General features: G+C 37.3%; 1 protein-coding gene across 12 annotated transcripts in view; it reads right to left on the bottom strand.

Moving 5' to 3' along the window:
• Nucleotides 1-1,883: 1,883 nt before the first annotated feature.
• The window catches only part of MECOM (MDS1 and EVI1 complex locus), a 678,098-nt gene continuing 665,226 nt past the window's right edge, over nt 1,884-14,755 (bottom strand). For 10 of the 12 annotated variants that reach the window (XM_074298148.1, XM_074298147.1, XM_074298145.1 and 7 more), the window contains 5 exons: nt 13,957-14,126; nt 12,813-12,957; nt 9,852-10,088; nt 8,266-8,446; nt 1,884-3,478 (listed from right to left, as the gene is read on the bottom strand). In XM_074298148.1, coding sequence (XP_074154249.1) covers nt 3,350-3,478; nt 8,266-8,446; nt 9,852-10,088; nt 12,813-12,957; nt 13,957-14,126 — 862 coding nt within the window. In that variant the 3' untranslated portion in view covers nt 1,884-3,349. The remainder of the gene's footprint in view (nt 3,479-8,265; nt 8,447-9,851; nt 10,089-12,812; nt 12,958-13,956; nt 14,127-14,755) is intronic. The other 2 variants (XM_074298151.1, XM_074298149.1) reach the window with 1 other exon arrangement.

Below are 14,755 nucleotides of genomic sequence, written 5' to 3' on the forward strand. Positions count from 1 at the left end.
GAGCTACAAGTGAGAACTGGGTGAATCAGCAGACAAGTTGGATGAATAGCCCTGAAAAAGACTTTGGAAGCTCTCATACCAAAAGGGCTACTCCTCCTAAACACCCCATCACCACATATTTTTTGTGTTAATAGAGATCTGAAAGAACTATGTATGTGGTGTAAGGAAGAAGGGTTGATCAAAATGGATTTAGTTTTCTCCCCCTCTGGAAAACATCCTAACTCAAACAAAACTCTTACTCATTTTCCTCTATTTTTGACATACATTGTGAAGAGTTCAAAACCCAAACTGTCACCCTTTATCCTTAATAGATTGGGACTTGTGTGCATAGAAAGATACAGGAATAGAAACACAAATTGTTTATACCTTCAAAAATGATCAATCCATGACTAGTCAGAGAAGTGAGAAATTAAACTCAAAACAGTTCTGAGAAACTAGTACACACCCAACAGATTGGAAAAATAATAATTCTAAGGAAGACATTCAATATGGGTGAAAAAAGTTATGGAGAAGCTGACATGCTTATTCATTGGTGGTGGAAGGACATATTCAGAGAATATTTTTCAGATTGCAATTTGAAAGTATATATAATAAAATTTATGAAAAATAATGATTTTCTTGGGGAATATATCATGAGAATTTTACCAAAATTGATTGAAGTAATTCCGAGGAGCAGTATTTTTCTGATTGCAAAATCAACTGATAATAACCTAAATGTCCAGCAATAGGGGAATGTTAAAATAATTGCAAGAGTTAATAAGATGGAACAAAATTCAAATCGATGAGCATAAGAAATATAAAAAATATATAGAGATAAAAATCTTCATGAAACAAGACAAAGAAAAAAAATTAGACAATTTAGCTAGGACTGTTTAAGAGGAAAAATGAATTTAAATAATTTGACAATCCAATAATCCTGATGGATTAATGATGTTTTGCCTTTCGTTGTATCCTTAGCGCTCAGGATAATACCTAACACACAATAGGCACTTTGTTGTTGTTTGGTCATCCTTCAGTCAAGTCTGTCTCTGTGATCTCCATTTGGGGTTTTCTTGGCAGATACTAGAGTGGCTTGACATTTCCTTCTCCAACTTATTTTACAGATAAGAAAACTGAGGCAGAGACTAAATGATTTGTTCAAGGTCACAAAGTTATCTAAAACTGGATTTGAACAATGTTTTCCTGACTCCAGACCCAGTGTTCTATCCAATGAGCCACCTAGATGCCTCAATTTGATACTTAGTAAATGCTTATTGACTGAGACTCTGTGGGAATGACTGAAAAATTTTACTTTGTGCACTGAAATTAATTGAAGTGGACATATTTATAAAAATTATTTTAATGAGCAGAATCAATGTCCAGAGGAAGGATCTTAACAGTCATTCAACCCACTCATTTTTTTAGATTAAAGACCTGAGACTTGGAGAAGAGACTTTTCTAAAACCTATTTACAAGGCAATGCTGGGATGCGAGCCCAAACTCTGAACTCTTTATACTGAAATAAGCTTTTTCTATTTTTAATATTAAGCAAGTTTTAATACTTTTTAAAGTATTAAAAAGAAAGCTCCCATGACATCCCTGTGTGATTGACCCAGATCTTTCAGATTTTTCAGAACAATGAGTAGAACTGTCCAGAGCCTTTTCCCTCATTCCCTTTTAGTAGAAACTATGATAATATGAGAACAAAAAAGAATTGAAAACAAACCAAAAAAAGAAATTGGGGGGGAAATGACTGTCTTATGAGAATCTGAAGGTCACTGTGGTCACCAATTAAATCCCAAAGGATAACATAAAACCTTGAGGATTGTGGGTCAATATGTAATAAAATTTCATTGAAGAGATTGGGGCGGGGAGAGAGAAGAACTATGTCAGTGGAAGGCAACTTTTCATTTTTTTGTAATCCTTTATTTTTTTTAAGTTGCTCCTCCCATAGTAATGTACTGAAATGCATAACAGTTACATTGTACAAAGCATTTGAAGAAAGTACCTCGACTTGCCGGTTATTTCAAAATGAGATTACAAACAGAAAGAAAACAAATCTGGACCCTTGCTGAAGGGCAAAATAACTGAATACAGTCCATTCTTTCCTTCTTTCTTTTAACATAGGTCTGAAACACTTCATCTTACAAATAGGATTAACATGAACATAACATCACACAAGCTTGCAGACGACCAGCATAAAATATTGGATACAGTTTTAATCAGAAGAATCATGCTTTCATGAAGAAATCATAGCTGTTTATACAATTGAATCAGTTTACGGTTTTACAAAAACTAAGTTGCATCTATTCGTTATTTAGTTCATTAAAAGGAAAAAAAAAACGAAACAAAGAGAAAAAAAAAAAAAAAAGGAATGTTAAGAAAAGTCAAACACTGCTTGGCACTCCCGTGCACACAGGTGAGCTTGCCTGACTTCCTGAAAGGCAGAATGGGGGTGGGGGTGTGCCTCGGACATCATAAAATAGTGGCAGAATTGGAACAGTGCTATTTTAATCAACAAACAATGGTTTGCCAAGAAATAAATACATGATACATACAACACAAAAAAAGGAAATTAAACATTAAAAAAACAGTGACATGATTGTCTAAAATTAAAATGTTATTACGATGATTTGGCAAACATTTTATTAGTGGTACAGCGGTACTGGGGTGATGAATAGTTTATTTCATGGACGGAACCTCTGTGAGCATTGAACATCCATAGTTTACAATATACACATACCCTTTATGTATTTTTTTCCCCTAAACAATGTAGTTAAGAAGGCAAAAGTTAAGGTGGGGAAAGAACCCAAAATACTCCCTGTTGTCAGTTTCTACAATAATCAAGTGTGCATTTCATACAACTAATTCAGTCTTTGAAGGGTTAAATTACATAAAGCTTTAACAAAGAAAGGGAAAAATAATGTAGATAAAAGCAACTGTTCCCAATAAAATGGTCTGGTACAAAAGACTCAGTTTCTTGATTTTTAAAGGAGTGCTCTTTATGTGTATCAATGCCACCGTTTCAATTCCCTCCCTCCTCCCACCCCACCCACCCACCCCAGAGCTGGGTGAACTGGAAGACGCCTCTCTCGGGCCCAGCAAGTTTTCATTCTTTGAGTCGCATTGATCCTCCAGAAGTCAGCAGCTGCCTTTGCTGTGCAAAACAAAATATTGAGAATAAATAGTTTCTTTTTTTCGTTTTCTTTCTTTTTTTTTAAAATTATTCAGTTTAAGGTCACCAGACTTTAAATGGGTGACCCAGCAGATTTATAAGGCATTCTGCTCAGCAGTCTTTTAAATAGTCCTCTGTGGAAGAGCCATGCTACTGGATTGGACTTGGTCCCAATTCTGGTCGGATGTCACAAGGTCATACGTGGCTGAGAGACTGGATGGCACTGGATTCCGCGGCGGCCCTCACCATACTGTGCCACATGTTAGGATGAGACGGAGAATGGAGGGAGTCCTTCTCAGACAGTGACAGCATCATAGCATAGGCCTAGGAGGAAAAAAAACAGAGTCTTTGAGGAAAAAAATCTCCAAAGAAAATCACAATCACAGACCCACCCTCTTATCAGTGCAAGGCAAAGGCCATTATTCGTAACCAGGAGAATGTTGGAATTGGTAGAACCTTCCAGTCCAATTAACTTTCTTTGACAAAAAGGGAAACTGAGGCATTTAAAGGACACAGTTGTCTATGAAGACCAACACAAAAATGGAGGTCCCTTTACTCCTGGCTCAGGCTCGGTTCCTCTATATCACTAAATTGCCAAGGTCTAAGTGATGAAGACTTTGGATGTGAAGGTGGATAGGGAAAAAAAAAAGCCAAAAAATCCAGAATTTTCTGACCGACTGAGCCAGTACCTGCCTGGCAGAGAGCAGACAGGGGTGCTCAGGGAGGAAATGAGATCTCTTCCCTATTGCCCTGCCAAGTCCTGAATAACACTTGAGTGCATCCCTTCTTGGTGCCAAAGAAAATATCCCAGTGCAATATTTAAGGGCCTTGACTTGTGAGTGAACTTTTCACTGCTGATTTGCCAATGTTGGTCTCATCCCTGAACTGGCTTGTCATGCTGCTCTTGATGTGGAATCACTGAGAGGCCTGCCAAAGACATTCCACCGTCCTCGGTAAACAAGAGGAAAATGTTGTTGTTGTTAAGCAGCATTTTTATAGCGAAGAGGCGTGTTAAGACATGGAGCTGGGTTACCATTCCTGCTGCCCCAAAACTAAATCATGGCAGCCAGAAAGGGGGCTCATCCCTGCTACCATCACCTCAAATACATCCAGTGGGACTCTACTATGAGCAAACTGCCTTAGCAACACCTACAGCAATGCCCCAGGAAAGGCTATTCTCAACCTTGACCTTACCCAACCAATCTAGACACCCCCATCCACACATACTCATGTGTATATATATATATGCATATATTCTCAGATTCAGGGAAGATTAGGAGCATCCTCAAGTTCTTACTAAGACTCATAAAGACAAATTTATAAGATTGCTTGGTTAAGACACATACATCAAAATGGGCCAATTTGGGAAGGGCCTAAACTTGTAAAATTTAAACACTGGGATTTTTCAGAAGAAAAAAATGACAAAAATAATTTTCAAAACTGTCTTGTGTCATAAAGACAATTCAGATGAAAGGTATGCTGGGCCAAAACCTAGCAACCAAAGTTCTAGTTCTAGCTCTAATATTACTTAACAATATGATTTCTCTATGTTTTAATTTCCTTGTGGTAAAATTAGGGGATTGGACATCATCATTATGTATCCAGGTCTGCAGGTCTAGAACATTTCTATTTAATATAGTCAAAAATAAAGTGCATTGGTTATCAGTTTTTTTTTTTTAAAATAATTCCTGAGTATCCAGCTCTATAGGTCTACAGCATTTCTATTTAATATAGGCAAAAATGAAGTGCATTGGTTAACAGTTTTAAAAAATAATAATTCTAAATTTTAAAAATTAAAACTCTTTATTCATCCAAATATACATATCTATGTATACAGATATATAGATGCTGATAGTTTTTAGCTATACTTTCACTAGAAATCATGTATATGTATGTGATATGTAAAAGGAAGTTATGTCTTTTGTTTCCATAAATACACTTAGAATTAACTTAATTGTTCAGCCCTGACTTTTGCTAAATTCCAGTCTTCCAAATATAAATGACAAAGCATTTAGACAAATACATCCATTTCTATACATAACACTCAACATATCTATATTTGCGTGTATGTGTATGTGTATGTGTGTATATATATATATGTATATATATATATGTATATATATTTCATGCTAACTTAAGTGTGGCCAGTCCATCTTTAAACAAAATTCCATCTCTTTGCCAAGCCAAAGTTTGCCTTATATCAGGCCTGAGCTTGGGCTTTTGATCATTCTCTGCCTCAGTGACTTCTTATTTACATACTAGCTCAAAAACAATGGTGTAGCTTTGTTACGCTTTTCAAAGTCTCTAAAAGCAACCAAAAAAATTAAAACACAGAGAATTTGATTAAGCTATACCCTGAGGGGCAGGAGCTACAGTGTTAAATGTTCCAAACTAGAGAGTTCTTGGGTTTGCCTCTTAAAATGTACATGTTCTGTTGTTATAAGCAATGCTCTCTGAGCCCCAGAATCCTCAGCTCTATATCAGGAAGTGGGTCTGGATGATCACTGAAGACTCCCTCTAGTCTTAAATTCTAGGATTGTAGCACTGAAACATTTAGATTCCCTTCTGGAGAAAATGTTCTGTTTTTATACAGAACCATAGTAGTATTTTCCATGACGAATTAAAGCCTCAAAAGTCAGCATATTACTAATGGAAGCAGATCCGTGAATGGTGGGAAGACAGTCCCTCAAAAGAAAAGATAACAAGAAATTCTTGCCTCTCTAAGGAATTACTAGTATTTTCTGGATAAAAAAATGGGCTACACAAAAGGCCACATCCAAGATCTTCAAGAAAAAAATCCAATTTAACAAACATGTCTAACCGTCTGCTCCTTACCAAGCATTGTGCTAGACAATGGGGATGCAAAGGCAAAGATAAAATAATATTTTCCCTCAAGAAGCTTAAATTTTTTAGGGGAGAAATGGTCAATTTATACAAGAGATTTTGGAGAAGAAGAATACATTAATAATTTCCTAAAAATCATCCCATAGGAAATAGTCTTGAAGGAACCTTAAGAATCCTAAGAGCCAGGAGATGAAGAAAAATGTGCTCCAGACATGAGGGAGTTTGTGTGAAGACACAGCAGGAGGAGAAAATGGAATGCTTAGCTGGGGGAGCAGCTAAGAAGCCACTAGTATGAGGAAAAGTAGTATGAGGAAAAGATCATGAAGAGCTCAAAATCCTAAATTAAAATATTTCATTTTAGAGGCAAAGGGAACCACTGCATATTCTTGAGGAGGGGAGTAACATTGTCACTTCTGCACCTTACAAAGCTTACTTTGGATGATGAAGTTAAGAAGGCAGAGACTAGAAGCAGAAAGTCCCAAAACTCCTCTTGTACCTCATTCTCAGTCTATTGTTATGTTTCTGGTACCCACTGGATTTACAATGGCCCTCTGATATTCTTCTTGTTCAGAGACATAGTGAAGAAGGAAAAATGGAGCCAGAGGAAACTGAATCGATTTGTAGCTATAAACCCATGGGGAAAAACTGAAGGGGAGGGAGTAAGGGATTGGAAAAGAAGGAAGCAATATCCTGCCCAACCCCCAACTTCTTCTCTTCATGGTGCCATGGTACGGTAAAAAATAATGCTTATCTGGATTCAGTCCCTAGCTCTCTTGCCAATGACTTATGGGCAATTCACTTTCTCTGTGCCTCAGTTTCTTCATTTACTGATTATAAAGGGCTGGGGTGAAGTGGTGGGAGAGGATGTTAATCAATGATCTATCTCCTGGGCCTTTCAAGTTTTAAATCCATCATCTCTTGGTTAAGGTTGAATTCAAAGGAAACCATGTATCATGCCTGACCTGGGTAGCTTTTTAAGGTCTATATGATACTCCAACTCTTTCAAGAAAAATGAGAGAAATCTCATTAAACTGGTTCTTTTGTCTCTACCTGTCAAACAACTGAACAACTGATTCTTCAGTCATCACATATTCACAATTTGAGCCAAGATACATTGTGTTTGTGGGCATAGAGTAGGTCTAATGTCAATGATAACAGGCAAGGGAGATTATTTATACTTTATTCTGCTTATGATTATAACATAATATCCCTATTTTTTTCCTGGTCTTTGGATTAACTGTATATAATTATTGTATTGGGGTAAACAACCTTGATTTCACGTAAACAACCTTGTTTCCTTTACTGTTGGACTAGGTGAAAATAGAAACTGAGTCTTCACAGAAAAATAGATTCCCATTGGTGCTAAAGACCAAAGGATATGATAGAAGACTGGGGAACCAAAGGTACAAATCAAAAGGAAGGCTAACTGTTCCCTCCCCTTCCCCCATATTTCTTCTCTAAGTCACTATATATTCATGAGCATTAAGTAATAATAATAATGATAAAGATAACAAAAGCTAGAATTTCTCCACTATTTTAAGGTTTGCAAAGAAACCAATAACCCTAAGAGATAGGTGATATTATTATCCCAACTTTACAGAGAAGGAACCTGAGGTTAAGGGGTTAGGGTCATGGAACCAGGAATTATGATTTGAATTCCAATCAAGTCCAACACTCCATCCACAGTGCCCCCTAGAAGTTTATTTGTACCAGAGAAGACCCAGTCATAGATTATTTACTAAGCATGGTAAAGGGCCCAAATTAAGCTGAGGAGAGAACCCTTGCCTTCAAAGATCTTGTTAACTCACTTGAAGAGACATTACATCAATTCAAAACACCTGGAAAGTAATTTCAAGGCAACCCGAAAACAGGCAAAATATGGTCTAGCCACAAGACTAAAGGTATTCATTGTAAAGTGAGGGGTTGTTTTAGGGTTGGGGGTAGGAAGTTGTTAGTTAATAAATCCCTCTTGAAAGGTGTCTTACACCTTGATTGATGAGAAAAAGGAACCAGGCACCAGGCTTTACAGTATCTATAGGGCCTCTGATTTTGGTCCTGGTAACTGTCTACCCCAAATTCCATCATTGCAAGGTCAACAACTTTGGAGAAGACGTGATCATTTGGGGAAAGCACTTATGAGCATCACAGCCCCTGGAGCCATGCAAGAAAAGTTTTCCTTTTTTTTTTTTTTGTTCTTTGGGTTTTTTTCCCATGCACACACATTGAGAACACTTTTCTCTGAAGTCAAAATCTGGGGAAATATTCACCTGTGACTTGGACTTTCTGTATAGCGGCTGTTTAAGGTCCTCTGGCAGGTGAGAAGCACTACAAGACAGCTCAGCTTCATTATATTGAGTCTCGTCCATTTTCCTCATTTTGAGGCTATCTGTGAAGTATCTTATATGATCTAAAGCAGAAAGTCCACTTTTATACTCCTCCTCTTTATACCTAAAATGAACCAATGGGGAAGCTTAGTGGGTTTTTTCTCAGTTTGTCAATCAATCAAATCTCTTTTCATATGAGTTTCTATAATTGGCAAGACCTTATATCCCTATATTTCATCAGGAGACAAAGTATCTCCATCTTCAAGTCCTTTGAAGCTGGTTACCAGTACCCCATTTGAAAAAAGCACCTTCCTCTAACATCAGTTAATAGCTTTGGTGATGAAAGATGGATGTGGAATAGAGACAGACTTCAATGACATGCTAAGTAAATAAGGCAACAATGGCTGATTTCCTAGCCCGGTCATACTTGGCTTTTGTGGAAAATCCATTGCTTGCGGTGCCTTATATCTGGGTGAAAATGGGTGGGAAAAGCCCCCAAATTTAAGTATTTCACAGAATGCTTTCTTTCTTAATCTCTCACTAGACAGTAATGATATGATCATTTATGTATTCTCACCCCTTTTATATTCATTCAAAATTCTGCCTGAGATTTTGTACAGTTACCGATCAGAGGGCACTATAACCAGTTCCGAGGAATCATAAATGCAGGTGACCCAGTCGGCAATGGAAAAATGTATGATGGACCTAAGTAATGCCCCTAAAGGATGATTAGCATCCAAGAAGTGAGTAAAGAAGTGACATAAAAAGTGTCATCCAGGGAGAGTGTGATTAGAAAAGGAAGTGGAGTGGCCATGAAGTGAGAGGGAGGGATGACATGTGGATGGCTCCAGTGTGGTATTGGTGACCACATGGTATTTTAAAAAAGACCTAAAGGAAGGGCTCCAATGCATTGGGCATTAGAACATCTATGGAGCTGCTATGGATGGATACAGACAAGATGGGTCCTAGAGGATGAGATGTTATAAATGAGTAGAAATCTGTTCTGACAATGGCTGACATCAAGGTTCACTGGAATATTAGAGTTTAAATTATTCTATATCATATAGCTTATTCATCAATTAAATAAAGGAAAGATCTTGAAGTTACTTGTCCCATTTGATCAATCAATATGACAAACAAGTCGGATCATTGAGGACAGGATTCACATGTCTACAGTGATTAAATTAATTGGACAGTTCTCCAATCTCCACTTTTCTTTTGGGCATCATAAGCTAAGTCTCATAAACATTACCATCAGTGGTACTCATGCCCTTTTCTTTAGTCTTGCCTAACACAAATTCATCATATTTCCAGAAATATGCATGTATTCATATACTTAGAAATCTTATCAACAGTTACATTGAGATAATTTACCCACACATTGCAATTTTGAATAGCTTTCATTGTCTGCTACTATTTCCAACATATCAGTCCCAAATCAAACCAAAATATTATCCTCAGGGGAAAAAAAATAAGGAAAGTAGAAATCATAATGGCTTCTATGTCTTGTGAAGAATTAATTGACTGACCTGCTTGGGGACGTCTTACAGTTCATTTCCAGAGCACTGGCTTCTTCATAGTCATCCTCAAGGTTTCCTTCATGGAGATTACTTGAAACTGGTTCCTTTTCTGGTTTCCCTGCCATATCACTTTCCTCATCTTCTTCATCCAACAATACTTCATCATCTGCTTCTTCATCATCCAGCAAATCTGAATTCTGCCCGGCCACCAAGATCTTATCATCCTGAAAATGGCTTCCATTCATTCTTTAAGAAATCAGAAATGTAATCAATCAGTCAATAAACAGATAAATGAATAAATAATGCTGTGTTGTAACAATCAAAGCAAAATTTATTATCAAGATTTTGGGGGAAAATGTTTTCTATCTTCAATATAATTATGGAGGATTCTGCTTTGTCATATTCCATGGAGATGGTATCACTTTAAAAAAATAGAGAGATCAAAGTAAAAAACATAATGAAGCATCCTGGCTTCTATGATAAATCAAAATTTGAGTTAGAAAAATCATTGAGATGCCTATTCCAAGACAGTAAATAAGAAGATACAAAGAGAACAGCTTGGTAACAGAATGTATTGGATAGTCTAGGACAGGAGCACCTCTTATAGGGACAGGAACAGAATTTATGTGGTATTGGAAACTCCCAGATGAAGGAACTTCTGCTCCCAAGGCAGGTCACCACTCTCCAGTGCTAAAAGAGTTGCCTCCTAAGGTTAAAGGACTTGCCACGGGACACACAATTAGCATAGGGACAAAGAACAACTTGATCCAATCTTTTCAAATCTGTGACTAGCCCCAATCTCAGGAAAAGAAAAAACAAATAAAAAAAAAGAAAAAGAAAAGAAAACCTAAGGGGAAAGGAAGCAATGGAGAAGGAATAAATAGCTAAATTGAATCTGTATGAAAGGAATATTACAAATATAATCCCTTTTATAAAATCTGAGAAGAAATGTGATTTTTCATGGGAGAAGCAATGTGCTAGCTTAACCAGATCCTTCTGTCTTCAAGACCACTAAAGGAAAGACAAATACTAGAAATTATAGCCCTAGATCCAACAGGGAACCCCAAAACCAAGTCCCATGCCTTTATTTTAGTGAGGGGAACCCTCACGAAGGGCCAGACAGATAAAAAACTTGTCTGTGGTTACAATTATCCTAAGCATCAGAGACACAATCCAAATCCAGATTCATGAGGCTCACCAGTCATGAGCCTCTGTGCCAGTCAATATGGTTCTTAATTATGCTTTCAAAAGCCAGCCATTCCCAGAGGATCCAATATTCACCCAAAACAATCTGATGTGCCAGATTAAGAAAGGAAACCCTGGCTGACTCATCATGCTCTCTACTTACATCCTGTTTCATTTGCTGAGGCCAGATGTGTACACATACTCTCTGATAGACAATTAAGAATTTAAAATGTGACTTGACCTTTTGCTTCAAACGGCATTTCCTCCCCCCTTACATTCCTCTTCGCTATCACTGGGACAACATAACTAAAACAGGAATCACCCTGCGAGGCTGCCATCAGAGGCCAATTCCTGATGATGATTTTATGTAAGGAACCAAACTGAAAGATGCTTTCAATTGTAGATACTGACAAGCTGGAGCTTCCACTAAGTTTCCCAGTGTCCTTGGAGATTCATGCACGTACCAAATTTGACAGGCTTTTCAATACAAAACATGCTAGGTTTCAGATTTTCCTTTTTTCTTGATCAGCCATATTTTATCCTCATTGAACAATCAGAAGTGGTTAGAAACTTTTTAGGGGACCCTGAAAGATCTCTATATTTATTCAATACATTTACCCCCAAATCCACCCTGATGCTAAGTGGTTTGATAACTGTAAGAGGAAACATGGGGGCTCTTCTGAAGATAGAGCACTGGACCTGGAGTCAAGAAAACCTGTACTCTTCAAATCCAGCCTTAGACACTTACTAACTGTGTGACCCTGAGCAAGTCATTTAAATCCCATTTTCCTCAGTTTTCTTACTGGTAAAATGGGAGTCATAATAACACCCACCTCCCAGAATTACTCTGAAGATCAGATGAGATAACAATGGTTAAAACCCTGAGCACATAAGCCCTTATAAATATTAACTACCATCATAATCATCATCATTATTATTATAACCATTAGTTTATTTTTGTTTCTATCAGTTTGACAAATGGATTCTTCTTTCTGTCCATAGTGCCTAGCACAGTAACTGGTTAATGGATGACAGTATTATTGACAATACAGGTCAAAATAAGAGGGTTAACACAGAACACCACGTCTATCTAAATGACCTGCCTCCAACAATCTCCACTTACAAGATCCCAGTTGCCATGAGCTAAACCACGTCAGGGTAGAGACTTCAAAGGGACAAGCCTGTTTACCAAACAGCCACAAGCAGTTGGCAATATAAAGATCACTCAGCTAGCAATACAGGAGTCCAGGACACTCTTGAATTAGACAAATAATTTGTGACTGCAATTAATCTTCCATTTGTTTTTGAGGAGGACTGAGTTGCTTCCACCAGGCTGCTTTAGCTCTACCACGGAGCTATTCAATTCATGCTCATCTCCCTGGTTCAGAGCCTCCTCCTCATTCACCTGGATTATCATAACATTCTCCTAATTTTGTCTTTGTCTTCAGTCTCTCCTTTCAAAGCCATAATTCACAAACTCATCAAATTATTATTCATAAAAAGCATAAGTTTGATCATAGGTAATACTTCCCATTCAAAAAATGTCAGTGATTCCTTATTCCTCCAGGATAAAATAATTATCTGTATATATGTTGCCCCTCCTCCCTATCCCTTCCAAACAAGCTCTTTGAAGTAAGGATTGTTTTATTTTTCTCTTTATTTCTTCCACCTTGCTCAGTGCCTAGAACCAGATTGAACTGAACAAATTACATTAAGTTTCATTCCATGTTCATGTCATGAGTTCACAATTTTTTTAAATTACATTTCGAGCCAGTCATGTTTTACCTTTCTTCTGCGTTCCTTGGTGACTGGTGACTATGGTTGCTGTTTCCAATGAAATTTCGAATTTCTGTGAAATAGGAATCTTCTTTGTCATCCAAGATGGCACCTGTGCTTTCCAGTTCAGAATGAGGTGATGATGTCGCAGTACCTAAGGGAAGGAAGAATCCTTTTTTGAGAAAAGATGCAATCCATAATTAGAGTGTTTTCATAAATTCATGCTTTCTGGATTCAATTTGTGCCATAAAGATATTAAAAATGCCGAAATCAAGGTTCTCTACCTGCAGTAGAGAAGTGGGTTCTCCCCAATATTCTGGTGAATTGTCTCTAGGAAGCACTAGAAAGACTGTGAGACTTGAGGTCCATCATCATTCAAGTTTTCCCCATTAATTCTTAAAGGATGTCATAATGGAGAAGCGGGAGGAGGACAGAAATCATGGTGATGGTAGAATGTAATCTACCTTAAGGGCAGGTATAATTTCCTTTATGGAATCCAAATGCCTGGCTCGGTCCAGCACACATTACAGGCACTTAATAAGGGTTTGTTAAATTGAATGAACATGTTTTAGATATTCTCTGCTATACTGATGTTAATACAAAAATTAATAGACATAATATATAATATATTATTTATTTATTATATTTATGTTATTTATAATAAACACAAATCATTAGTTATCTATTATTTCATTTGATTTAAAAAAAACTATTATCCAACTAGCTAATCAGAATTTAGATTTAAAAAGGGGCAGGTAGTTGGTGCAGTGGATAGATCACCAGTCCTGAAGTCAGGAGAACCTGAATTCAAATCTGGTCTCAGACACCTCGCTGTGTGGACCACAATGGAAGGTTAATATCTTGGAGGTTCAGATCACTTTCCTGGTTTCTTTGTATTCCCAGTACCTGGTACATGTTCCTGACATATGGGTTCTCTCAGATTTTGGCACATTATACTGTAAAGCTTCAAATATGTCAACTCAACCAAAAAGAAGTACCCCCAAATTATTGGATTTTCATGACATGGTAGAATACAATTGAATTTGCCAGAAACATAATCTTAAGAGTCCAAATCCATCCATCCTTCACAAGTCAAGATTTCCAATGTCCTCCCAACATCGCATCTCGGCAGATGACAGAATGGATCACCTACCAGACATGTTCCCATTCTCGTGTTTCTTTAGGTGTCTGTCTAGGTTGGTCTGTTGGCCAAAACACCGGTCACACAAGTGACATTTAAACGGCTTCTCCTTATTGTGGATGTTTCGCACATGTCGCTGTAAGTTGGAAGATATGCTGAATGATCGATCACAGTATTTGCATCTGAAACAAATCAAGCAGGCCCGGAACATTTTCAGTCAAAGCACAAGATGTTTCTTCTAATCCAGAGAATACAGGATAAGCTCAAAGAGAGCAGGTGGAAACCTCAAAGAAAAGATCCATATGCACATAGAAGCTTCCCTGATAATCTTTCCTTTGCCCTCATTTCAACCATCCCATTTCCATGGCATCTCATTTCCTTTTGCTCCCCTTCCTAAAGTGGCTTTGGACTTATTTTGCATCTTTCTGATATATATATTCATTATTATGCATGTTGTCTCTTCCTGAGAACAGAGACTATTTTCTTTCTGCCTTTGTATCTTCAACATCTGAAACAGTGCCTGGCACACAGTAGGCATTTTAAAATGTTTATCAGATTGACTGAATGATGTTCTTTTTAAATTGCTTGCTGCATTTAAAGAAGCAAAATGGGTGAGGTTTAAAATCACAACATGGTACTGTGGCAATTCCAGGTCCCCTACTCATTGACTCCTTAAAATCACTTTTATGAAAAAAACACCAAACAATATTTATTGCCTGAAAGAAATTGGGCGAATTAAGTCTAATATTTTCAAAGTACTCCATGCCAAGTTAAGGAATTTATAAAGTAAATCACAATTCTGTTACTTCAT

The sequence above is a fragment of the Sminthopsis crassicaudata genome, chromosome 3, assembly GCF_048593235.1.
Source record: "Sminthopsis crassicaudata isolate SCR6 chromosome 3, ASM4859323v1, whole genome shotgun sequence".
Taxonomy (NCBI): Eukaryota; Metazoa; Chordata; class Mammalia; order Dasyuromorphia; family Dasyuridae; genus Sminthopsis; species Sminthopsis crassicaudata.